At 39.2% G+C, this 27,460-nt stretch overlaps 1 protein-coding gene across 2 annotated transcripts in view; it reads right to left on the reverse strand.

The window, feature by feature from the left end:
- Tnpo3 (transportin 3) overlaps nucleotides 1–27,460 on the reverse strand; it is an 86,941-nt gene that overhangs the window by 27,916 nt on the left and 31,565 nt on the right. For both annotated transcript variants that reach the window (XM_048340190.1, XM_048340191.1), the window contains exons 5-13: nucleotides 20,541–20,684; nucleotides 19,316–19,491; nucleotides 18,725–18,863; nucleotides 15,985–16,131; nucleotides 13,274–13,381; nucleotides 10,601–10,692; nucleotides 7,847–7,986; nucleotides 3,606–3,797; nucleotides 3–94 (exon numbers count right to left, since the gene is read on the reverse strand). In XM_048340190.1, coding sequence (XP_048196147.1) covers nucleotides 3–94; nucleotides 3,606–3,797; nucleotides 7,847–7,986; nucleotides 10,601–10,692; nucleotides 13,274–13,381; nucleotides 15,985–16,131; nucleotides 18,725–18,863; nucleotides 19,316–19,491; nucleotides 20,541–20,684 — 1,230 coding nt within the window. The remainder of the gene's footprint in view (nucleotides 1–2; nucleotides 95–3,605; nucleotides 3,798–7,846; nucleotides 7,987–10,600; nucleotides 10,693–13,273; nucleotides 13,382–15,984; nucleotides 16,132–18,724; nucleotides 18,864–19,315; nucleotides 19,492–20,540; nucleotides 20,685–27,460) is intronic.

Consider the following 27,460-nt stretch of genomic DNA (forward strand, 5'->3'; position numbering starts at 1 on the left):
ACTTTCTTCAATGCCATAACTTGAACAGAACACAGTTCACTAAGACATTCAGTAATTTTATCCAAAGGTAATCTTGCTAGGACAAGTGCTGTCCCTGAAAAACATAAAAAGAAGCAAATAAGAAAATAAAGTCTGCATTGAGGTTATTCAAAAATTAGTCTCTATCAGATTAAGAGAAAAGGTGGGGCCCATTCTTCTTAAAAGCTTAGAGCACTGTTTCATCCTTCTCAAATTCTGATTCAGTAAGTCAAGAGAGCCTTAACTATTTTCCACCTTTTTTTTTTGCCTGTCCTGAGACTAGAACTCCAGCCTGGATGTTGTCCCTTAGGGGTTTGTTTGTTTTTTTGCTCAAGGCTAGTGCTTATCACTTAAGCCACAGCTCCATTTCCAGCTTTTTGGTGGTTACTTGGAGCTAGAGTCTAATGGACTGTCCTGCCTGGGCTGGCTTCAAACAATGATCCTCAGATTTCAGCCTCTTGAGTACCTAGGATTACAGGTGTGAGCCACAGGCACCGTGCTCCCCTTTATTTTTGACAAATAGCTCACCATGATTCTATCAGAAGAGCCTGAAAACATTGGCATAATAATGCTTTTAGAAAGAATGAGCTGAAGTCAGAAATTTCACTCTTGTTCTACCACAACACACATTATGAGCTTATGTAAGTTAAGTTTCTTTTTCTGTTAAAAAAAAGTGATTTGAACAAACGTTAGCAATCAAAATTGCCTTTCTTTTAAAAAATTATTTACAAAAGTCTCCCCCTTCACCATCTCTAATAAAATCTTAGCTTGAAACTCAGTAAGTTGAAAACAAACAAAAAGGAGGTAGTTAGTAGGACTAGAAGGTCTAGACTCTTCCTACTTTTGCTCTAATCCCCACTGTTCCACCACTAACCACTAACTGCCCCCCCCCACCTCCACAAAGGATTGTCTTAATGCCAGGCCCTCTTAAGTCAACATCTCTTTCACTGTGATTTTATATCCTTCAATTGGATGCAACAGAACAGCAATTAATCCTTAAATCTTTAAATATTAGAAATGAAGTGACAGAGGAGTCAGACTTTTCTTTAAAAATAGGGAATGTGGGGAGGACTCAATGTCAATGCTATTCCTTTCAATTTATTTCTATAGAAAAGGATGTTATTTTCCAAATCACCTATATATAAACAAGGCAGGGTAGCTCATGCATTTGGGAGCTAATTCAAAGACAATCCTGGAAAAAGCTTATGAGACCCCATCTTTTTTATTGTTATTATAAAGGTTTTATACAGAGGGGTTACAGTTATGTAAGTCAGTAAAGAGTACATTTCTTTTTGGACAATGTCACCCTTCCCTCTCCCCCCCCCCCCCCCCAGTTTTTCCTTTCTGTCCCCAACCACAGCTGTATAGTTCATTTTCAACATAGTGTCTAGTGAGTACCATTGCTGCATTATTCACTGGTGTGCCTCCATTTCTGTGCCCCTCTTTACCCTTCCAAAGACAAATAAACAAGACAAAAAGAAAACAAAAACAGCAATGAAGAAAAAACCTTGTTTCCATTTCCTGGAGATCTTGTGCCTCTGTGCTCCTCTCCTTAAGAGAATCCTCCTTTGGTCTTACTATGTGTGAATGCTTAGAGACTTGTAAAAATTATCATGTCCCTTTGTATTTTATTTGAGGCTTTGAACTAAGGCCTGGACTCAGCCCCTGAGCTCTTTTGCTCAAGGCTAGCTCTCTAGTACTCTGAGCCAAGGTGCCACTTCTGATGTTCTCATGGTTACCTCAAGATAAGAGCCATGGGCACCAGGCTTTCAGTGCATTTGAGAGAAAACATGTGTTGTTTGTATGAGACCTCATCTTAACAGCTGGGCATGGTGGTATGTCCTTGTCATCCCAACCCAGGCAACAGAGTGGTGAGACTCTGTATTCCACTGAATCTAGGTGTGGTAGCATACTTGTCACCCTAGCTAGTCACAAAGCATAAATAGTAGTATTTCAGCAAAATAATCAGAGCAAAAAGGATTAGAAGTGTAGCTCAAGAGGTTGAGTCCAAGTATGAAACCTTGAGTTCAAACTCCATGGGGAAAAAAAAGGCCCTATATCTAGATGAAACCAGTGATAAACAGACTATATTCTGCTATAGGTGGACAGTTCAGGGTTAAATTTCACTAAAAATGGTAAGAGTATACTTCACTATGATAATTACTGTGAAGAAAAACAACAAAAAGTACAGCACAAACAGACAATTTGAGAAAAAGGTACAGTCACACTAGCTAGTGAAGAACCTAATCATATAGAAAAAAGAATAAAATTAGTTTAATAAAATAAAAAATAACATAAAATAAAATAAATAGAAAAGGCCATCCACTCTTAACAAAGTCAGCTTAAATTCACTCAAGCTTAAAAGATACTATATTTAATACATTTTATGACTAAATTCTTTTATATAGTCCCACCCATATTAATTTACCAGCTACCAGGATTTTACTATGTCATGAGGCACCCCAATTTGTCTTCAGATAGTTTGGTTATCAAGTGTTTTCTCTCTAGAATCCAGTAAGTACTTCTTGGTAAGTGGCTGACAATTGATTAGTAACAAAATAAATATGATCCTTTTATTTGGGGGAAAGGAGGGCAGTTCTGGGGCTTGAACTCAGGGCCTGAGCACTCTCTTTGAGCTTCTTTTACTCAAGGCTAGCACTCTACCACTTGAACCACAGCATTATTTCCAGCCTTTTCTGTTTATGTAATACTGAGGAATCAAACCCAAAGCTTCAAGCACTCTACCACTAAGCCATATTCCCAGCCCCCAACCCCCTTTTTACATAAGATAACCCTCCAAGTGTTTAATAATACCCGTGGTTCAAGTCTGTTTAAGTCTTTTCCTTAACCTTACACCTCTGCTTCTAACAGTTGGATCCCATCAGCAACTGGCTGTGGATAGGCCACCATTCAGTATAAGTTATTAGGTAATCGGGCAGGGAATATGGCCTAGCAGCAAGAATGCTTGCCTTGTATACATGAAGCCCTGGGTTCGATTCCCCAGCACCACATATATAGAAAATGGCCAGAAATGGCACTGTGTAAAAAGAAGCCAGGGACAGTGCTCAGGCCCTGAGTCCAAGACCCAGGACTGGCAAAAAACAAAACAAAACAAAACAAAAACCTAAAAAACAAACCTCTTTGAGGAACTCTTAAATTAAAAAAAAGAAATGGTCCATGTATACTTTCCAATCTCCACTTACTACTTTCATATAGCATTGCCAGTTTACTTGATCTCCCTTTTAAATCCTTCCCCAAATTTAAAAAGCAATAAAATAAAACAACCATGTTTAGTTCAAATGTGTTCTCAATCTAAAACCCAGATCTGAAAGCAGTATTAATCAATTAAATAGCCTTAAAATACCTAAGAAAAGCACACATAAATATATAATTTCATGTAACATATGACTACATATTTTAATATGTAAACATATAATATATAAATATATAACTTCTACCTTGAATGGAAAGGCCCCTTCACTGCCACAAAGCACATTACAACTGAAAAACTGTGATATGATTGATGTAAGATAAACTCAAATAAGTACCTTAGGAGAGACTTACTGGTTAGCACCTTAAGTAAATACCTTTTAGCAAGCCCACAGCAGCTTCTGGAGACAACATGAAGGAATCAAGGGAGCGAGCAATCTCTAGGAGTCCATTAAAGTGCTGAGCCATATGATCCCGACAGACTGAGCAAATGTTATGAATGGCTTTGGCTGCAGCAGAAGCCAGCGGTTTTTCACACAGGCCTTTCATCAAATAGCCCAACACGGGGTCTAAGAAGTAAAATCAAGTAGAAATTACATATATGAAACTTTCAGTTAGAGCAGAAATTTACACAACTGGAGCTGACCTCACTGACACAATATCAGGCAGCCCACCTTCCCTCATGTCTAACCTCATGGATTCATAAAACTGTTTGAAAAACCACTGAGTTAAGAACATATATGACCATTTAATTTCAAGAATATGGTAATATGTGAAAGAATGCAAAGTTCAGAAAGTTACCATTACACTTAGAGGTGAATCATTTGGTAAGATAATCCACATTAATCAGGGCAATACCATCTAAAGCTGACACTTTTATATGTGATTCTTTCTAGTCACCAAAAAGTCTTTTAAAACATGAGAATGAACCTTTAGCACTTCTAAATAAATTTATTCTGTTTCATTTTTACCAAATGTTTAAAAAAACTGAACACATAAGTGAATTCCTACAGAATTCTACCCATATTTTAACCTTCCTTCATAAAAGCCAAACTGTTTTCTACAGAAAACCTAAGAAATATCACTTATGGCTAAAGAACATTTTCTGAGTATTTTAAAGTAACCTCATAGCACACTATTTTTTAAACCATTGAAGAAATCAAAAGAGTAATGTCTTTTGAACAATTCTGTTACTATTATGGTACTTGACACCATTAAAAAATTAGCTTCCCAATTATCATCTAGAAATATCATAAAATAGCTTCTATTCTAGAGATACAATTAAGAAATCATTATGTGGCTGAGGGAAGGGGTGACATTGACCAAAAAGAAATGTATTCTTTACCTGACTTATGTAACTATAACCCGTCTGTATATCACCTTTATAATAACAAAAAAAAAATTTTAAGTCATTATGAGATTTTCTTTGGGCCCTAAGGCCCAAAGGATGTGAGGACACACATTCTGTAAGAAAATGTAATTTCTGGGGCTGAGAATATGGCCTAGTGGCAAGAGTGCTCGCTTCGTATACATTAAGCCCTGGGTTCGATTCCTCAGCACCACATATGTAGAAAAGGCCAGAGTGGCGCCAGTCCTGGGGCTTGAACTCAGGGCCTGAGCATGGTCCCTGGTTTCTTTTTTTTGCTCAAGGCCAGCACTCTGCCACTTGAGTCACAGTGCCATTTCGGCTTTTTTTAAATATATGTGGTGCTGAGGAATCCAACCCAGGATTTTATGTATACGAGGCGAGCACTTTACCACTAGGCCATATTCCCAGCCCGAAAATGTAATTTCTTAGGTAAGAACAATATCTTAAGTTGGATGCTAGTGGCTCACACCTATAATCCTAGATATTCAGGAGACTAAGATCTGAACATTGCGGTTGAGAGCTAGCTTCAGCTGGTAAGCCCGCAAGGCTCTTATCTCCAATTAATTACCAAGAGGTAGAGTGCTAGCCTTGAGCAAAAAGAAGCCAGTGACAGTGTTCAGGCCCTAAGTCTCAAGCCCCAGGGCTGGCCAAAAAAAAAAAAAAAAAAGGTCTTAAAGCCCTTTTAAAATCATTATCTCTATTTCTAGTCTAACAGTCAATATAATACAGCAACCTAGACACTGTCTACCTAGGGTGCCTACTGCTAGGCACCCCTTTTACAAGAATCCCAAACCTGTTTAGTCCAAGACACTCAAGAAGACCTAGAATCTGGAACATAGTGCCTAAGCAATTCTAATGTTGTAGACTTTAGTGGTTCCCAAAACGGAATGTTCATGGTTTTAACTACTTTAAAGTGAGGATGAGGGGCTGGGAATATGGCCTAGTGGCAAGAGTGCTTGCCTTGTACATGAGGCCCTGGGTTCGATTCCTCAGCACCACATATACAGAAAATGGCCAGAAGCGGTGCTGTGGCTCACGTGGCAGAGTGCTAGCCTTGAGCAAAAACGAAGCCAGGGACAGTGCTCAGGCCCTGAGTTCACGGCCTAGAACTGGCAAAAAAAAAAAAAGTGAGCATGAACACCCAACAACTTGCTTACTGATTATGTACAAACCCGAGTGAGATACTGCAAAATGTTATTGAATAATTATCTCTACAGTTCAACCTAGATTTGCTGCTTACTGGATATAAACTGAGGTTAATACAAACAAAAGCACTTTTGGCTCTTGGTAGAAAAGTAGATCAGAAATGAAAGCCAAATGGTAAAGCAAAACCAAAGTGAAAAAAATTGTAAGAATTAGAAGATAGGAATTTGGAACATCTACGGTAGTTATTAAGTGAACATTCTTATATGCTTTCTATGTATGTGGTGCTGAGGAATTGAACCCAGGGCCTCATGTATGCTAGGCAAGCACTCTACCACTAGGCCATATTCCTAGCCCTCCCTTGTCATACGCTTTCTATAATGAAAGGTAGAAAAAAGGAACATACATGTTCACTATAGAGCAAGTGTTTCATCATCAAACAAAATCATTTGTAAAATAAAACCAAGTAAAATGGTGATAACTGGGGGATTTTTAAAATTCTCAGAATGTATCTCTTCAATGACAGGAGCTTGATATGTTACCCTAGATAAATTATTTGTTGTCTTATCTCAGTGAACTAATCTGCAAAATGAGGGGGTTAGGATAAATGATTTGTAATTTCACCCCCAATTCCTAAGTTATTATATATGACTTTTAATTAATTTTGAGTTATCGGGGCAACCAAAAGTTACATAATTTGGGGGCTGGGGATATGGCCTAGTGGCAAGAGTGCTTGCCTCGTATACATGAGGCCCTGGGTTCAATTCCCCAGCACCACATATACAGAAAATGGCCAGAAGTGGCACTGTGGCTCAAGTGGCAGAGTGCTAGCCTTGAGCAAAAAGAAGCCAGGGACAGTGCTCAGGCCCTGAGTCCAAGTCCCAGGACTGGCCAAAAAAAAAAAGTTACATAATTTAATACTCTTCAATTTGTTAAGTATTTTGTTTTGAATGACAATTCCTAATTTTTATGGACAGCGTGTAATTAAACACAGAAAAACCTCTGCATTACTTGAAACTATTAGTAGCTTCTACTTAGTTTAATGAGGTCCCCCCCAAGGGAGGGGACCACAATGTAATGGGGTCGGGGGGGAGAATCCCCCATCCCTCCAAGAGTCCATCACTCAGAGACAGTCTCAAGTAAAAAGATGGATTTATTGGGGAAGCAAAAAGTATACTGAACGGCCAGGGTCATGGCCCAGACTTGAGAGCTGGGACCGCACACCCCGGGGCCGCACTCAGGGTAGGGGGAGATCTTAGTGAAGATGGAGTCGGCTTCTGCTCTCTTTAATCTGAGATGAAGTCAATCTGACACCCCTCAACAGCCCATGATGGTGCTGGCCAAATCTGACCTCTATATTACAATTAGAACTATAGGATTTAGGGCTGGGAATGTGGCTTATTGGTAGAGTGCTTGCCTAGCATGCATGAAGTCCTGGGTTTGATTACTCAGTACCACAGAAAGAGGCGGAAGTGGCACTGTGGCTCATATGGTAGAGCACTAGCCTTGAGCAAAAGAAGTTCAAGGACAGTGAGTGCCCAAGCCCTAAGGTCAAGCCTTAGGACTGGCAAAAAAAATCAAACCCAAGAACTATAAGATCTAATTAGTACAACACACAGTGCCAATTATTAGGAAGGACAGAAATGGTCATAATTCAGTAGAGCATTAGAATCAAACTTTTCCCCTATCTGTAGATTTAATTTTTTCAAAGATTGTTCTTTCAGATCGTGTTAAAAATGTTGTGTCAACTAAGTAATTTATATATGTTTACTCTAGTGTATACAAATACTCTACCAGTCGGACTGGCAATGTGGTTTAGCAGCAGAGTGCTTGCCTAGCATGCATGGAACCCTGGGTTCAATTCCTCAGCACCACATAAACAGAAAAAGCCAGAAGTGGTGCTGTGGCTCAGCAAAAAGACACCAGGGACAGTGCTCAGGCCCTGAGTCCAAGCCCCAGGACTGGCAAAAAAAGAAAACAAAACAAATATTCTACCTGTCAATAGGGAGTAAAAGAAGACACACACACACACACACACACACACACACACACACACACACACACACACACACGTATTAGCAGCAGATGGGAAACAGTTACACATACCAAGGAACTGAGGGTTTCGATCAACCACTTCACTCATTTCTCCAACCAATTCAATGCTGGTATATCGCACAGCTGTATGTACAGTCTCTGGGAGACGAACAACTCCTTCTAGGACTTCCACCAGTGTAGGATTGTTCTCCCTAAGAAGAGAAAGCAAACACTAATAATAACTTCAGACTGTCACAGTGGTTCCAAAAGTTAGCAAAATGGGTTTAAGAGAAAATACTACAGTATGTAATTAAGGAAAAAGGCTTTTGTTATGGTGAGGGTACTAGGGCTTGAACTTAGGACCTTGCACCCTTGCTTGGCTTTTTTCCCTCAAGGCTGGCACTCTACCACTTAATTGACACTTCTACTTCTGACTTTTTGCTGGTTAGCTGGAGATAAAAAGTCTCATAGATTTTTCTGCCCAGACTGGTTTGAACCTCAGTCCTCAGATCTCAGCCTCCTCAGGAGCTAGAAATTATAAGCATGAACCACCTTTGCCTGGGCAAGGAGAATCTCTTAATAAACACAAACTACTTATCCCCTTGAATATTTATTGGATTAGAAACAATGTACTATTTCACTGAGTAGCTAAGACTGGTAGCTAAGCTAATACGCTTTTTTTCGGTAAGGTAGGGGAAGATAATACAGAAATTTGAACTAAGGACCTTGTGCTTGCGAGGCAGGTGCTCTTACAGTGGAGCCACACGTTTGTGGCATAAATTTTTGCCCAGGCTGGCTTGGACAACAATCCATCTGTGAACATTGCCCTTGTAGCTGAAATGATTGGTGTCCGTTACCATGCCCACTTTTTACTGGTCAAGAAGAGATCCTGTAAACACTTTTTGTGCAGGCTGATTTATTGTTGCTGTTGACTGTGGGGCTTGAACTCAAGGGCTGGGCCCAGTCCCAGAGCTCTTTTGCTCAAGCTAGCACTCTACCACTTTGAGCCACTCCAGTTTTTTGGTAGTTAATTGGAGATGAGTCTGCTGGATCCTGGCACTGGAGGCTCACACCCATAATCCTAGCTACTCAGGAGGCTAAGGTCTGAGGTTCAAAGCCAGCCTAGGCAGGAAAGTCAGTGAGACTTATCTCCAATTAGCCATCAGAAAACCAGAGGTAATGCCACAGCTCAAGTGGTAGAGTGCTAGCCTTGAGCCTGGAAATGCTCACATACAGGCCCAGAGTTCAAGTCCCATGACAGACCAAAAAAAAGAGTCTTATGGACTCTTATCAGTCTCCCGAGTAGCTAGGATTACAGGCCTGAGCCACTGGTGCACAGCCCCAGACTGATTTTGAACTCAGCTCCTCTTGATTTCAGGCTAAGCTTACAGGACTGAGCCACTGTACCTGGAAATATGCTATTTAAATTTACAGTATAAATAAATTCTGCCTGAAGGGTTCAAATCATAAATAGAATTTCTATTCTAAGAAAACAGAAACCAAATTGATATTCAAAAAATTTTAGTGGCAATAAGTGATAACTACCTTTTAGATTTTGCTATTCTCTCAAAATATTGCCTATGACTCATCTCTGAAACTCATGAATGATTCTCTAAAACAGAAATAATGTGATTAAACATCTACAATGATAATTAACCCGAGGCCACAAAAGCAGGAGGTCAAAATTAATGCCTACTCAACTACTTTTAAGCAAGTATTAGCAATTTAACAAATTCTTAATCATAACTAGTTTCACAAGGAGCCCCAGTTGGGAAACTAAATCAGCAATCTATTCCTAGTATCAAGAGTAAAATGATTTTTTAGAAACTGCTTTTTTAGTCTTCTCTTTTTTGGTGCCAGGGGTCCAACCCAGGTCATTGCACTTGCTAGGCAAACACTTTGTTCCTAAGCTATATGACAGCCCCCAAAGTAAAATATTTTTTAACTCTAGGAAGTATGTTAAAACATGACAGTAATTCAGACTATGCTGAACTAGACCATCAAATCAGAACACTAGACAATACTATAGAAATAAAAGTTCTAACTATATGTAATATGGAGGTCAGACCTGGCCAGCGCCATCATTGACTGTTGAAGGGTGTCAGATTGACTCCATCTCAGTTAAAGAGAGCAGAAGCTGACTCCATCTTCACTAAGCTCTCCCCTGCCCCTGAACCTCAGGGTTGGGAGTGTGCCCTGTCTGCTCAGAATCCAGGGAAGTTCCCCTTCACTATGATAAGACTGTATAAACTGCTTGACCACCTGAGGCATGGAAGGTTCAAGGAACGTTCAAGGTTAAACCGGTGCCCTCCCATGAGTAGGCATATCCACCTGCATCAAGTGAGCCCCACCAAATCCGTGTGCCAAGTCTAACTAAAATGATAGGTTGGTTCAAACAGTTGCTATGAGGCAGACTGTAATCTCATTGGCCACTTGCGTGTGGCCTGGCATGCTCTGTAAGTGTTGTAACCTCTTGGCCACCTGCGTGTGGCAGGCTTGACCATGTGGTATTTGCCTTTATAACCCCAAGCGAGCGTAGCCCCGAGCGCATGCAGTCCCAGCTCCTGAGTCTGTGCCGTGGCCCTGGCCGGTCAGTATACTTTTTACTTCCCCAGTAAATCCATCTTTTTACTTGAGACTGTCTTTGAGTGGTGGACTCTTGGGAGGGATGGGGGGTTCCACCCCCCTCCCTCGGACCCCATTACATTGTGGTCCCCTCCCTTGGGGGGACCCAATTACACTATATACCACATAAGAGAACTATGGTATAATTTTCCTTTCTTTTGATATTTAGAGATCCCAGCCAAAAACTTATCAGAGACTTACGGATCAACACTCTTTGCTATAGCAGCCATGATAAATAGAACCGCTTCTGTCACTTCCCAGGGTGGGTTGCCTTCTTTCAGAGTAGAATATAACTAGATAAGAAGTAGATAATGGATCCATTAAAACAATTCCAAAACAAACAAAATGCTGTTAGAAGAAACCTAGTTCCTTGTTTCTAAATCTCTGTTCGAACAAGCCAAAAATATTAATTCATTTTTATACCCTCACTAACTAGAAATAATTACTGTTATTTTTTTAACTTGATATACAACTATTTAGAACTTAAAGACTTTAACAGGATAATCATCTGCTCCGGAAAGTAAGTGCTATGGGACAAAATATATTACATGTAGCCAGGTACCAGTGGCCCATGCCTGTAATCCTAGCTTAGGCTGAGATCTGAGGATCAGTTCAAAGCCAGCCCAGGCAGGAAAGTCCAAGAGACTCTTATCTACAATTAACCACCAGGAAACAAGAAGTGGCACTGTGGCTCAAGTGGTAGAGTGCTGCTAGCCTCGAACTGAAGAGCTCAGGGCCCAAGCCTAGAGTTTAAGCTCCATGACCAACAACAAAATAATATTACACAAGTTTCTCTTTCTAGTTTTCATAGCTGGTAATTATATGAAAACACAAGAAGTAGAGATTCGGGTAAATCCTCTACATCTGTACTGGCTTTACAATTCTCCTACTATTTTCCCTGTCAATAATAGTCTAGGTTAAATTTCTAAGTCTAGGTTAAATTCCTAAAAACAAGATAGATTCTTAAAAAATAGCTATGGCAATAACCTATCTAAACACAATTTTTTGTTGTTGATTGTGCCCATCCTGGGGCTTCAACTCAGGGTCTGGGTGCTGAGCTCTTTTGCTCAAGGCTAGCACTCTATCACTTGAGCTACAGCTCTACTTCTGGCTTTTTGCTCGTTAATTGGAGATATGAGTCTCACAGACATTCTTGCTCAGGTTGGCTTCAAATAGCAATCCTAAAATCTCAGGCTCCTCAAGTAGGTAGGATTACAGGTACGCAGTCTGGCTAATCACAACTATCACCTCCTTCTCCCCATCTCCCCCATGAAAAGAAAAGAGAGAATACTAGCGGAATACTCAGATGTTCTGGCCCAGAATTTTCCAGATTTTATCTATGTATGAAATGTGACTAGGTAGTAGTCTAAAAAGACTTCTATAGTCAAGCAACAGACACTATTAGAAAAGACAAAATTAGGGCTGGGGATATAGCCTAGTGGCAAGAGTGCCTGCCTCGGATACACGAGGCCCTAGGTTCGATTCCCCAGCACCACATATACAGAAAACGGCCAGAAGCGGCGCTGTGGCTCAAGTGGCAGAGTGCTAGCCTTGAGCGGGAAGAAGCCAGGGACAGTGCTCAGGCCCTGAGTCCAAGGCCCAGGGCTGGCCAAAAAAAAAAAAAAAAAAGAAAAGACAAAATTAAACCACTTCTCTTGTATGACTTCATAGAGACTTCAATATACTATTAAGATATTTATAGTATTTCCCAATTTTAACAGATGACATAACTTTTTTTTTTTTTTTTTTGGTCAAGGAACATCTTCTAGTCTGATATCACATCTGGGCGATATTGATAATTTATGTAAGTTTGTAAACGGAAGCCAAAAAGTGAAGTTAAAGCCACAGAACTGGTGAGAAAAGGGCTGAAGTCTGAGTACAGATCACCTGTCTCCAGTCCCAGAACCTTCCTGAATCTGCCTTTTAGGAGTCCGCAACTCTTCACTGTGAAAAAAACAAGCTTTGTAATAAAAAGTAGCACATCCTAGATAAGGAAGTGCCCAAATATAGAAACTCTGATCGAGTTACTCCCCCCTTCCCCACTTTCTTTAGGTTAGTTTGGTATTGCTGTGAAACGCAATCAAACTAGTATTTCAGAGCTCATTAAAACACTTGATGTTATTCTGTTAAGTGATGTGAAATGATGATGACTGCAACCTTAACCTTATGTGACAAAATGTTACTCTAAGGGAAACCACAGGACTCTATACATTTCCTACTTTAAGATAATCACCTCTGAAATGAAACTGTGTAGGAATCTAATCCTAAGTGTGAACAAACAAAATGCCAAATAACTAAGTCTTACTAGGAATTGGTACATAATTATGAAAGTAGAAAAACTAGTCTATTTTTCTTGGCTATGTCCAAATTTCTGTAAGTTTCCTTTAAAACTTATCTCTGACCTTCCATCCCATTATACTAGTAGAACAGCTCTCATTGGCAAAAGTAATAGGGTAAGCCATAATCAAATTATCCATAGATTGAAAATGGGGGCTGGGGATATAGCCTAGTGGCAAGAGTGCCTGCCTCGGATACACGAGGCCCTAGGTTCGATTCCCCAGCACCACATATACAGAAAACGGCCAGAAGCGGCGCTGTGGCTCAAGTGGCAGAGTGCTAGCCTTGAGCGGGAAGAAGCCAGGGACAGTGCTCAGGCCCTGAGTCCAAGGCCCAGGACTGGCCAAAAAAAAAAAAGAGAAAATGGCTTCTCAGATTCTGTAAGTAAACATAACTATTATATGCTAGGCACCTGCACAGCTAGTATCTCATCTAGCCACTGAACTTGAAAAAAGATAAAAGATGGAATATTTACAGAAAACAAAGAAGTAAGTATAAGTAAGGGTCAGTAAAATTGGCCAGAATCTTCAATCTTACCTGAGCAAAACACTCCATAGACCCAATCAAGAAAATCAAGTCCTTCACCAGGTCTGATACCCTCATCCGAAACTCCCCAAAGTCATCAGTCTCCTCAGGCACCCCTTCCTGAAATTTCAAATCAGGTAACATTTGTTTTAGACTTACTGAAGTTTTCAATGACCTCTATACAATCAGTAAAGAAAAAGCCAATAAATAAGCAGTCAAATCCTAATGGATCAAAGTTGTCCAAATCACAAGGATGTTATACTATAAGAGGAACTCCCAGAGAAGTAATAAAAGAAGAGTTTTAAGTTTATCAAGAGAACATCAGTTATTTAGTAGTAACCTAACCGTTTCTGAAGCTTTTTGTTCAAGATCTGCAAAAATCAACCATTATCATTATCAATTCATATGGAAAATAAAATTTCAGAGTTTTTAAATGTCCTATCCAAAAATACTTCTCTCTATATATAAGAGATATTAATTAATTTTGAGATGGTTAAAGACAAGTGAAAATCTTGGGCCATAAATACCAGGAAAAAGCCTTCTGAACTTTCAAGAACCGCTAATCTAGTTCAACTATCTTGCTTTAAGATAAAGAAAATAGGGCTGGGAATATGGCTTAGTGGCAAGAGTGCTTGCCTTGTATACATGAAGCCCAGGGTTCGATTCCCCAGCACCACATATATAGAAAATGGTCACAAGTGGCGCTGTGGTGCAAGTGGCAGAATGCTAGCCTTGAGCAAAAAGAAGCCAGGGACAGGGCTCAGGCCCTGAGTCCAAGGCCCAAGACTGGCAAAAAAAAAAAAAAAAAAAGATAAAGAAAATAAGGTTCAGGAATGAGGAGGAAATAATGGCTTTCTCATATAAAATAATGAGTAAAATTATAAAGCACTATGCAGTTAAAGTACTACATATATAAGTGTAAGAAATGCTTTTAGAGAAAACAGTGCCACTACATCAACAAAGAAGGAAATCAAGGAAATAGTCAATTAACAGAATAGCTAGGTTCTATTTATAATCTGGTTACCAATCACTCCTATAAATAGTGCTGTAAGGAAGATCAGCTATAAGTAAAATCTCAGTCTTTTTCTCCCTTTCTCAAAAAAGCAGTCAAATGAAAGCATTTTAGTTATGTTCAGAGAATTGTAGTTGACTTGACCCACCCCACACACCCATAAGAAAAAAAAAAGTCTTCTGATCCCCAGTTATCATGAAATTATCTCAGAATTGGAGAAAAATGTTTTTTTTTTGTCCTGTTTTGTTTTGCCAGTTGTGGCGCTTGATTGAACTCAAGGCCTGAGCACTCAGCCTAAGCTAGGATAACATGGTTAAAAATAGGATTTCTCAGTTTAGCAACAATAATGGGTTAGGGCACACAGGATACAGGACTACTACACTAGACATTACTAAAGTTCTGTGGAGATACAAAATGCTTCAACACTATTAACATGAAAACCAAGAAACTAGTAAGTCAGATTTAATTATAAGCAATTAAATTCAAAGTCCTAAAATAAACCAACAGCCAATCAAAAGGATGAAATAAAGGAGGTAAAATTTGAAGACATTTTGCGAATTAAGGCTGAAGAGTTTCCAGTAAACTTTGACATTTCTTATATGTTTTCTTCTAAGCAAATGAGATTATTTTGTTTTAATTATAAAATCAGAGTAAAGAAAACTGCATTAATAAGAGGAATGAATTATGTAATTTTCAGCATCCTCACAGAAAGATTTAAATTTGTGTTAGTCTTAACCATATATTTTATACTATTGAAACAACATAAACTAGATATGGTAATGAAATATATATAACCACAACACCTGGGAGGCTGAAGTAACATTCCAAGTTTGAGACCAGTTTGGGTTACACAGAGTTCAAGACCACTGGGAGCTAAGTGATACTTGTTAAAAACAAAATTTTTGTTAACTAAAATTTTTTCTTAAAATAAAGACTTTTCCACAAAAAAAAAAAAAAAAAAAAAGACCACGGGGAGTTACATATCAAGAATCTGTCTCCAAAAAAAAGAACTGGGAATGAACCCATATAACTCAGTGCTAAAGCACTCAACTACTAGCAAGCATGAAGGTCCAGGGATTCAATCCCCAGGCCTTCTTCCACACATGTACAGAATTCTACCTTTTGACTTTTTTTTCTCTTAGCATACCAATTATTTCAATACTCATTACTTTTAATTGCTACATAATGGTCCATCAAATTTATGCCAGATGTGGTTTCTTCTATACTGGTAGACATTGTTAACTATTTTCTACTATCTGTAATGCTTAGTACATATAGTTTTTTTCCCCCTTCTATTGGATTATTCAAACAAATTATTAGAAGAATTACTGACAGGAGTAGCAATTTTTTTTTATGGATAAGCCAAGACTTTAACATACTGGATTGATTTCACTAAAAGCTAAAGTTTTAGGGCTGGGAATATGGCCTAGTGGCAAGAGTGCTTGCCTCGTATACATGAGGCCCTGGGTTCAATTCCCTAGCACCACATATACAGAAAACGGCCAGAAGTGGCGCTGTGGCTCAAGTGGCAGAGTGCTAGCCTTGAGCAAAAAGAAGCCAGGGACAGTGCTCAGGCCCTGAGTCCAAGGCCCAGGACTGGCAAAAAAAAAGCTAAAGTTAAAAAAAAAAAATCAGCTTTATTGTCTACCCTTTCAAATTAGTTCTGAAAAAAGTGGAGAAAATACGGGCTTGAAGTAGAGGGGGAACTTACATGGTCTGGTTCCATCTGGCAGTGTCGCGCCAAGGCATGAAGCAGCCTCTGAATGTAAGCTTTGAAGATGCCATGAATAACCTCGTCGTTAGTTTTGTATAAATGCTCTCCTAGTCGATACCAGAAGTTAAAGGAAATTTCTACCACCTGTCAAAAGAGAAAATATGTTTTCTTTAAATGGAAAAGAATGGGGGTAAGAAGACAGTTTAATTATTACTAAGGCCAGGCAGGAAAGAAGATATACTTCTCATATGTTATGTGGAACCATTTAAAGAGCTACATTTTTTTTCCCCTACTAGATTCACTATAGTATTCTTCTAAAGTTTCCCAGGGTTGGCCCAAAAGTCCACTTAGAATGACAGGCTTTATTTCCTTATTTAGTCCTCAGATAACTCCCCCAAAGTCAATTTCAGAAAAATAGAAATTGAAGAGTTAAAACATTTTCCTCTTTAAAAAAACAAAACAAAACACAAAAGGGGGCTGGGAATATGATCTAGTGGTAGAGTGCTTGCCTCATATACATATACATGAAGCCTTAAGTTCAATTCCTCAGCACCACATATATGAAAAAAGCCAGAAGAGGTGCTGTGGCTCAAGTGGTAGAGTATTAACCTTGAGCAAAAAGAAGACAGTGACAATGCTCAGGCCTTGAGTTCAAGCTCCACAACTGGCAAAACAAAACAGAACAAAAAAAATTTTTTTTTTCTCCAATTCTGAGATAATTTCATGATAACTGGGCATCAGAAGAATTCTTTTCTTTTTCTTATGGGTGTGTGGGGTGGGTCAAGTCAACTACAATTCTCTGAACATAACTAAAATGCTTTCATTTAATTTTCATTTGACTGCTTTTTTGAGAAAGGGAGAAAAGGACTGAGATTTTTACTTATAGCTGATCTTCCTTACAGCACTATTTATAAGAGTGATTGTTATTGTACAGTGCTATGCTTCTCAAAATGTTTTGTGTTTCACCCAAAGCTAGATATCCTTTTAAGTTACATAAAACAAATAATGCCCAACTCAAGAGCACATCATTCCCACATTTCTTTTCTTTTCTTTTGTGTGTGTGTGTGCTTCAACTCAGGACCTGGGTGATGCCCCTAAGTTTTAGTGCTCAAGGCTAGCGCTCTACTACTTGAGCCACAGCTTCATTTTCCAGCTTTTTTCTCGTTAATTAGAGATGAGTCTTCTGGATCTTCCTGTCAGGGCTGGCTTCAAGCTGCAATCCTCATGTAGTAGCCTTCTGAGTAAGATTACAGGAGTGAGCCACTGGTGTCCAGCTCTCACAGGAAGGTACAAACTTTGTATGTGAAAAAAAAATTCTTAAAAATCTAGCAAACTAAAAAAAAAAAAAAAAAAAAAAAAAAAAGCACAAAGTTGTTAGGAGGTTGAGATGGGGGAAATATGAGGTTTTGAGGCCAGCATGGACTATACATAGCAAGTTCCAAGCTGTCTAAAGCTACATATTGAGCGAGGTTTCAAAAAACTTCAAGGGCTAGGTATGATGTAGTTCAGTACCAGAGTACTTTTCTAATACATACAAGGCCCTAGGTTCTATCCTCGGTACCAAAAACACACACAAAAATGACAGGCATCTTGAAAAACTTTTTTTAAAATATAAAACCTTAAAACCTTGCTAAAGTAACTTAGGATGACTTCAAACTGCTGAGTTTCTCCTGCATCAGTATTGGAATGCTGGAATTATAACCATGAAGCACTATTAAGTTTAAAATCCTTTTCTTATTCTCCCCATTTGAAGTAGAAAGAGTTGTAGGGTATAGATAGATAGAATTGGTTCTCTCAAAGGTCCTTGTATCTCAAGACTTGATCCCCAGCCTGTGGTGCTAATGAGAATGGTGAAACATTTATGGGGTGGAGCCTAGTGGGAGGAAGTCAGACTATTGAAAGCAAGTCCCTGGGGGTGATATTGGGACAGGTCTACCACTCCTCTTCCTCTTTCACACCTGCCTGCTAAGAAGTAAACAGGTTTATTTTTTTCTACCACTCTCCACAATAATTTATTCTCTCCTATAGGCCTCAAACAATGGATTCAATAGATCAAGGATTAAAACACCCCCAACTGTTAATCAAAATAAATCTTTCTTATCTTTAGGTTGATTTATCTCAGGGTTTTTTGTTTTTTAAACAGGAAAGGAGGCTGCAGGTTTTGTAACTGGCCTGCCCAGTCTGCTAATGTCCCAATAGACTCCAAAATTCGAACTCTCAAAAAAAAAAAAAAAAAAAACCCACCAGGAAAGAACAGTTGTCTAACACAGTGTGGTTTTTAGCTGTAAAACACTAGAGAGTAAGTTGAGTAGTAAGGGGGCTTATTGGGGTGGGCTAGAGATATGATTCAAGTGGTAGAGCACCTACCTCACAAGCTTAAAGCCCTAAGTTCAAATTCCAATATAGGATGGGAAGGAAAGAAGAAGGAAGGGGAAGGGAGGGGGGAAGGAGGGAGAAAGGAAGGGAGGGAGGGAGAGAAGTAGGCAGGCTCATTGGAGAGTGGAAATATAATGAACTTGTTTTTCTAATAGGTTCTTTGAGGTGTCTAAAACACCTCAGAAAACCAAATGAAAATGCAAAGTGAAAACCAACACGCAACTTTAAAATTATTCTAATACAAAAGAAATTTCTAAACCCATTAGTTAAAAGCAAGATTATAAATTTTTCAAGAATGTAATGGGATATAGATAATATACAGTAGCTTGGAGAATGGCCTTAGCACAGTAAGAAACACTACCTCATACTGGGGATGCCCTGCACAGATAAGAAGAAGTTCCAGAGTTCGTAGATCTCCCAGACCTTGGCCTGGAGTACAAACAATTTTTTCAAGAAAAGTTTCACACAGTTCAGTAAAAATACGGCAGTAATTCAGAACTCTGTAAAAAATAGAAGAATGAGAACACCAAGTCAGAAATCTGGATATCCTACTTGCAGGCATCATAAATCAAATAAATAAAAACATTCCTCAGTGTTAAGTGATATTTAGTGATCATTCACCATGCTATATCACACTCTGTGTAGCAGACCTCTTTACTTGGATTATCTACTTCCACACAGATAAGCAAAATGACTTGTAAGTTAGTTCAATTTCGAAAACATTTACATAACAATTTTCCATCGAGTCACATTTGTATTTCAAAGTTTATCCTTAATTCTTACAGCCTTACCTTTGTAACTGAAAAACATTAGTACTTTCCAAAACTGGTAATTCTACTTCTCCTGCATCCATCTTGCCATTCTTGATTCAGGTGAGAATATTAGAGCTATAGGATGCAGTGTTTATCAGTCACTGAGAATCACAAATGATGGATGAATAATAATGACTCACTTGTCTAAATCCTCACGTGCCACAGCCATATGATAAGCAGTCTCCAATGTCAGGACTCCCTGAAAAAGTTGCATGGCTAATGGTAAGTTAGTCTCCACATTCTCTATGGCATAAAGAGCTGAGCACACACAGTCTGAAGCAGCTTCATGTAAATTAGATGAGGTCTTGTCCTGTTGCTGGAAGGTAAAGGAATACAAAATCAAGAAATATGGCCTTGTAATCCAAGTAGCATAAAAAAAATTATAGGCTCCTTCTGGAAATGCTTTATATGAGTAATAGCCCAGTAGTAGAAAGATCTCCATTTGAGGATGGTCCTAGGCAACATGAAGAGGCCCTACTTGAAAAACTAACCTATAAAAAGCAAAAGAGCTGGGCACTGGTGGTTCATGCCTGTAATCCTAGCTACTCAGGAGGCTGAGATCTGAGGATCTGTGGTTCAAAGCCAGCCCAGGCAGAAAAGTCTATGAGACTCTTATCTACAAATCAACCACCAGAAAACTAGAAGTGGCGCTGTGGCTCAAGCGGTAGTTGAGCTGAAGAGCTCAGGGACAGCACCCAGGCTCAGAGTTCAAGCCCACAACTGACAAAAGAACAAGAAAAAAAGGCAAAAGAATGCTTAAGTGGGTAGAGTTCTTGCTCTACCAGTTTCAAACCCTACTATCAAATAAATAAATTTTAAATTTATTAAAAATTAAAATATAGCTTGGCACTGGTAGCTCATGTCTGTAGTCCTAGCTACTCAGAGGCTGAGATCTGAGGATCACAGTTTGAAGCCAGTTTGGGCAGGCAAGTCCATGAGACTTTTATCTCCAATTAACCACCAGAAAACTGAAAGTAAAGCAGTGGCACGAGGTGGTAGAGTACTAGTCTTGAACACAAAAGCCCTGCAACAGTACCTAGGCTCTGAGTTCAAGCCCCATGATCCCCCGCAAAAAAAATTAAAAAGTAAATACAAATACACCATTTTATACTTTCATAACAAAGAAAGAGCTCAACAGTTGTTACTTGGATCTTAATATGTAAACAAATCATTTGTCTGTGTGTAAGAATGTTCTTACTGCATTTTCCAAACTCTTAGTATTAAAACTAATATCCTTAGTTTGGTACTTGACAGCAAGAAAATGATACTACTGCTTTCATACAATACACCCTCTAGTCAAAGTGCAGAAATATGAACACACTGTAATGTCATATATTACTAACACTCTAATAAACCATTACTTACCAAAACCTCAAAAAGGAGTGCTAGTAACTTATTGTTAGCCATGAAGTTACTGTCCAAAACTCCCAAATTAAACCAACTTCCCAAACAGCGAAAGACCTTTATTAGCATTTTCTCATCTGTTCCAGTTTTTTCTACGCAAGTCATCTGAATGGAATAAAAAAAACACAGAAGAAAACTTTTACAATAAATACAATGCTTAAATTATTTTGTTATAATCACCATGTAAGTTTTATAATGTACCACTGTTCTTCTTTTTCAATAGAGAAACAAGAGGTACAGGGGATATAGTCACCTCAAAATAGGTATACTTTAGAAATAACTTGCCAGGTTTCATTCATTTTTAAAGATCTGAGACTAGAACTGGAACTAAGAACCTGTTGTTTTTGCTCACTGCTAGTGCTCTACCAACTCAGCCACACCTCCAACCCCTTATTTGGTTTATTTTCCACTTTTGAAATACAGCCTCTTACGAATATAATTGTTTTTAAAGTGGTATTCATTCATTTACATACCAATAAATTAGCTTGGCATTCCACTATGTATTTTCATATAATTGTTATCTTTATGTTCTAACAAGTGTCATAACATAGAAAATGACACTACTATAAATAAGCTAGCACTTAAAAAAAAAAAAGCCAGGCATCAATAACTCATATCTATAATCTTAGCTACTCAGGAGGCTGAGCTATGAGGAAGCCAGCCCAGGCAGAAAGGTCCCTGTGAGACTCTTATCTCCAATTAACCACTCAAATAAACAGAAGTAGTAGTGTGGCTCAAGTGGTAGAGCACTAGCCTTAAGCACAGAGAGGCTCGGGGACAGTGTCCAGGCCCTGAGTTCAAGCCCCACAACTGACAAAAAAACAAAACCCCAGAAGCTCAAGCCCCACAAATGAGGGGGGGGGAAAAAGTTACATTAACACTTACCTCTGTCCACTGTCTTTCTGTACAGATTGTTTGTTGTAGCATGTTTTTACACAAGTAAAGTATAATATAACGTCTTCTGGATAAAAATGTTTCAAGCCAGCTTTGCAGGCAGTGTGTTAGAAACATAACCATGGGGTTAAGAAGGCACATGTAGGGGAAGGGTAGAATCCCATGTTAATCAGAACACATCTAAAGGTTGATACACTTCTAAGTAAGCCCTATGTTTGCATTATCAGGCAACAATGATTGCATGGTAATTAACTGACTTGATGAAAAGAAAAAGAAATGGTTTAAGTAAGCTTACAGCAAACAAGTCTAAAGAATAAGACTGTCTGATAAGTCATGGTTACATTGTAGACATAAACCAAGGAAAAAACTGAGTCCATGCTTGAAGAGGACTGCTTTTTATTACTATCTTCCAAGAAGTACTAGATGAAGCGAGGGCTAATCTGCAACTAGGAATCACATAATTGCCACAGAACACTACTGAAAATATTAAGGTCTGAAATGCTACAAAAAATGATTTAAAACCCACCCTGTCTTTTAATAATGCAGAAAAAAGAAAAAAGAAAAGCAGTACATATATTAAAGTATGTAAAGGAACGTGTGTGTGTGTGTGTGTGTGTGTGTGTGTGTGTGTGTGTGTCGAGGATGCATGTGCCTGGCTGGGGCATAAATGTATTATTTAAAAGATTATTATGGTGGACCTTATAAATATATTTAAAAGACATTAGGGCTGGATGCCAGTGTCTCACACTTGTAAACTAGCTTCTCAGGAGGTTGAGATTTGAGAATTACATTTCAAAGCCAGTCCAAGCAAAGACAGTCTGAGACTCTTATCTCCAATTAAACACCAAAAAGATGGAAGTAGAGCTTACTGCAAGTAGTATAGTGCTAGCCTTCAGCAAAAAAACTAAAGAGACAGTGTCCAGGCCCTGAGTTCAAGCACTAGAATCACAACAAGACATTTGAGTTTTGCCTCCATGCCTCTGATCATATAAAATATTTAATGAAGTGAATGTCAGGAAATGGAGGGGAAAGACCTCAACAGTAATACTTTATAGTAACAAATGAATGTACCTAAAAAGAAGTCCCATAGTAGGATCTTTTTGAGATGCAGCTCCTGAGGTTTGAACTCGTGATATTTTAGTTTTACTTTGCTTTTAACACTCACTACTTGAGCCACAACTCTACTTCTGCCTTTTTTCTTTTAACACTCACTACTTGAGCCACAACTCTACTTCTGCCTTTTTTCTGGTTAACTGGAGATAAGACTCCCTAAACCTCAATTTTCAGATCTCAGCTCTGGGACTGTAGTCTATTAGCATGAACCATGGGTGCTTATCTATAGGGCCTTTTAAAAATAAGGTCCAAGGCTGAAAGAATGAAACAGTTTGTAATAACGAATTTTCCTTAACATAAACCATAGCCTCTAAGAGATTTCTCTTTTAATGCTGATACATACTGATAGCACAGTCTTTTTCTTGAATTTTTGAAGCCCTGCGGTAAGAAAGCTTATTACTTAACTGTTTGGTTTCTATGATTCCTGAATGGCATTTCAGCTTTAATACAACATGGTAGTTACACATAGGATTTGTTTGTTCTTTCTAACTACTGAATCAAATTTAAGTATGGAACTCTGGAAAAAAAAGTATATTTAAAATTAGTTGTTTTTGAAAGAAATTCTGCTAATTAAATAAAACAAAACACATCAGAAAGTTTCTAAGAGGTATCCTCAGTTCATTTCTAAGTATTTACAACTCTGACTCTCAAGCTGGGAATATAGCCTAGTGGTAAGAGTGCTTGCCTCATATACATGAAGCCCTTGGGTTCAATTCCTCAGCACCATATATATAGAAAAGGCCATAAAGGGCACTGTAGCTCAAGTGGTAGAAGGCTAGTTTTGAGCAAAAAGAAGCCAGGGACAGTGCTCAGGCCCTGAGTTCAAGCCCCAGGACTGGCAAAAAAAGAAGAAAAAAAAAGGAAATTAGCAGGGATAAAGACTGAGATTATGTATTAACTAAATAGGGAATGGAGATAGAAAAACATAAAGAAGTTCAATACAGCCATGTGCCAGTGGCTCATACTTATAAACCCTAGCTACTCAGGAGACTGAGATGTAATAAGGGTCACGGTTCAAAGCCAGCCAGGGCAGCAAACTCTGTGAGACTCTTATCTCCAACCAAAAAAAAAGCCAGAAGTGGAGCTGTGGTTCAAGTGGTAGAACACTAGCCTTGAACACAAAAGTTCTGGGACAGCGCCCAGGCCAAGTTCAAGCTCCAGAATTGGCAAAAGAAAAAAAGGTCAATACAGCAGACCTTTAGCATCCATGATTATATGGGCTCTAAAGAGACTGCGCTGAGGAAAAATCAGTGCATGCTCAGAATGCAGAATCCAAAGCATATTTTGATTCTTTTTCCTATAAGAACACACAACTTCTGCTTAAAGACATGCCACCTTTCAATAATTCTAAAATTTGATCACTTAAATTGTACATTAACTTTTTCTTTGCATTTGGGGCACCATCTGTTTTCACCAAATTACTGGCAGGCAAACAGTCATCCAATCCTACCATTTAAACACAACTGATGATAGGGCTGAGAGCTTCTCCATATCAACTAAACAGTATAACAAGAATTAAAATTCTTTTTGAAATTTCTTTTGATACTTAAAAATTTGTTACTTTAGCTGGGCGCCAGTGGCTTATGCCCATAATTCTAGCTACTCAGGAGGCTGAGATATGAGGATTGCAGTTCAAAGCCAGCCCAGGCAGGAAAGTCCATGAGACTCTTTATCTTCAATTAACCACCAGAAAATCAGAAGCGGTACGGTGGCTCAAATGGTAGAGCACTAGCCTTGAGCTGAAGAGCTCAGGGACAGGGCCCAGGACCAAGCCCCACGACTGACAACCCCCTCCCCCCCCCAAAAAAAGTAACTTTTTTGGGCCATGCTTGATCATGTAATGCAGTAAGTCAATGAATAGGTAGGTTTACTATATACTACTGAATAGTATATGCTTGTTATTCTGGAGATTAAGGGAGGCTAAGGCAAAGGATCCATTGAGCCCAAGAGTTTGAAACCTGTTTGGGCAAAACCCCTGGGGGGGGGGGAGGAGAGTGGTACGAGAAAGGGTTGTCATAGGAACAGATACCTGAATATATTTACAACTGTACTTTGAGCTCAATAACTCACTTTACTGACTAGTCTGCTTCCAGTTAAGCAAGTTTTAAAAACATTTTTTCTTTCCTGCCATTCCCCCATATGATCCAAGTAAGACACACACCCCTCCCCCTCCCCCCTTATTTTATGACCAAGAAAAGAACATCCAGATCCAGCACAAGGGATATAACTCCAGGTATTAATCACAAAACATCGGGAAATAAACAGAACCAAATCCAACATTCACCCAACCCACCCAAAGTCGTGCCTAAACATAAAACATCCATCTGTACACCCTGCAGGAGGTGGGTATTTGTTTGGGGTTTTTCTTTGGAGGGGGGGGGTACCATAGGGAAGCTAGGGAATACTTCCCCATCTGCTATGGTGCAGATCTACAAACTTTATTAAATACCTTGCTCATGGCCAATGAACACCAACTTGTGATGGACAAGGTATAGCCTCTATGATGAGAATTCCTAAGTCCCCTTACCTGATGATGCCACACCAATGGTGGAACCAATTGGGACTGTAAGACAGATGCAAGAAATACCAGGATAAATCATTATTGGAAGTGCATCCTCGCAGGACTCTGTAGGGAGTGCCCAAGCAGAGGAGCCTAAATAAGATCCAAACAAAAGGCTAGTAAGGACTCTTCTGAATTTTGAGACATGTTTATCAGGCTTATAGGAAATACACAGACTCTGACCCAGGGCCTCTGAGAACCTACATGTAGTTTGTTTTTTTTTTTTTTTTTTTTTGGTGCCTATACTGGGGCTTGACCTCAGAGCCTAGGTGCTGTTCCTGAGCTTTTGCGCTCAAGGCTGAGATCCGAGGATCCAGAGTAGCTGGATTTACAGGTGTGAGCCAATGCCTAGTTTAATAGGACTTTCATTGGAATGAGTGCTCCTGACATTAAAAAAATTATGTAATAGGTAGAAGGAATGATTGGCATGAATTGCTCACAAACTGTTGTCACTGCTTACAAGGGAGAACAGAAATGGAAACCAATTCAAAGAAAGGGGTCATTTAAAAAAAAAAAAAGGCTAACACTGGTAGCACACACCCGTAATTCTAGCTACTCAGGGGGTTGAAATCTGAAGATTCCAGTTCTAAGTTGGCCTGGGCATGAGACTCTTATCTTCAAGTAATCACCAGAAAGCTAGAGCTGTGACTCAGGCAGTAAAATGAGAGCTTGGAGAGTAAAAGCTCAGGGACAGCACTAGGCCCTAAGTTCAAGCCCCAGTACCAAACAGTGCCCAGGCCTTGAGTTCAAGCAAAAACAAACCAAATAAACAAACAAAAGATGACAAGGACGAACTCAAAAGGACATTGGCGAGAAGCTACAAAAAAAAACCCTAAGAACAAATGGCCTTCAGAGGGCCAAAGACTCGGATGATAAATGACCAGGCACAGGCTTCAAATTAAATCTGGCATCTCCTATCAAAATAGCTCAAGAGGAACCCTGAGAAACACTGACAGTGCAAGCACAATTAACTGACTTCCTACCGGATAAAATCACTTAGTAAGTAACATTACCACTGCCATGGTGGGGATAACAGGACAAGTCCAAGGACAGCCCATGCTACTTACTGTTTCTGGAACACAAATTAGGATAACAAACTCTGAGATACTTCTTTCTGTACATGCTACATTGTTTCATTCCTTTCATAGACAAGATTTACTATGTAAATTAAATGCTCAAATAACCTTTCCACTAGGCAAGCAACAGCTCCACCTGTAGGTACCTCCTGAGAAAGTCAGCTACCTCCTATCACTACCTAGAAGCCAGTAGACTGAACTGGGTTTGTTGTCTACAAAAAATGTGGACTTACCTGATCAGTCTATGCAGAACCAGACTAGGATTTGTTTACTGATGGCAGCAACTTCATAAACAATGGCCAACAGTGAGTTGCATACACAGTAGTCCCTGGACAATAGATAAGAGGCAGCTATTCCCAGAAACTGGCCCAGAAGACTAAACTGATCACTCTAACTACATCTCTCAAAAGACAAAAGATAAAACATATACTAATTCCAAATGCACTTTTATAGTGGTACACCAATGGAGTCATAAGGAAAAAAAGAGGACTCAATGACAGGGAACAAGGACATTAAATATGCTTCAGAAATCTGAGCTCTAATACAAACTGTGGTTGAACCGAAGTAGGTTGCAATTATGCATTGTCCTGGCCACCAAATGTTGGATATATATTGCCCATGGGAATCATGTTGCTGACAATGTAGCCGGTGGGTTGCCAAATGTGAGAGAGTCCTTCATTCCCCAATTATATTTATATCTATATAACCCTCAGCATACTAAGGAAAATAAAAAGTGGGCCAAGGAATAGAGTTTCTGTTTTGGGACAATACCTCAGTATAGGACAAAAACTCTCATGGGCTTACATTTTTGCCTGAATCACTGGATTCATCCATTGGTAAAATAGCTACATGAGGGTATACAATATTGTCATGATATACTGGTAAAATACACCTCACTTTTTTGTAGGGACCCAGTTACAATAATGATACAATAGAGGACTTAAAAACATCCCTTCTGGGGGCTGGGGATATAGCCTAGTGGCAAGAGTGCCTGCCTCGGATACACGAGGCCCTAGGTTCGATTCCCCAGCACCACATATACAGAAAACGGCCAGAAGCGGCGCTGTGGCTCAAGTGGCAGAATGCTAGCCTTGAGCGGGAAAGCCAGGGACAGTGCTCAGGCCCTGAGTCCAAGGCCCAGGACTGGCCAAAAAAAAAAAAAAAAAAAAATCCCTTCTGGGGATATGGCTGGGAATATGGCTTAGTGGTAGAGTGTTTGCCTCATATACGTGAAGCCC

This window comes from Perognathus longimembris, chromosome 2 (genome assembly GCF_023159225.1).
Source record: "Perognathus longimembris pacificus isolate PPM17 chromosome 2, ASM2315922v1, whole genome shotgun sequence".
Classification (NCBI taxonomy): domain Eukaryota; kingdom Metazoa; phylum Chordata; class Mammalia; order Rodentia; family Heteromyidae; genus Perognathus; species Perognathus longimembris.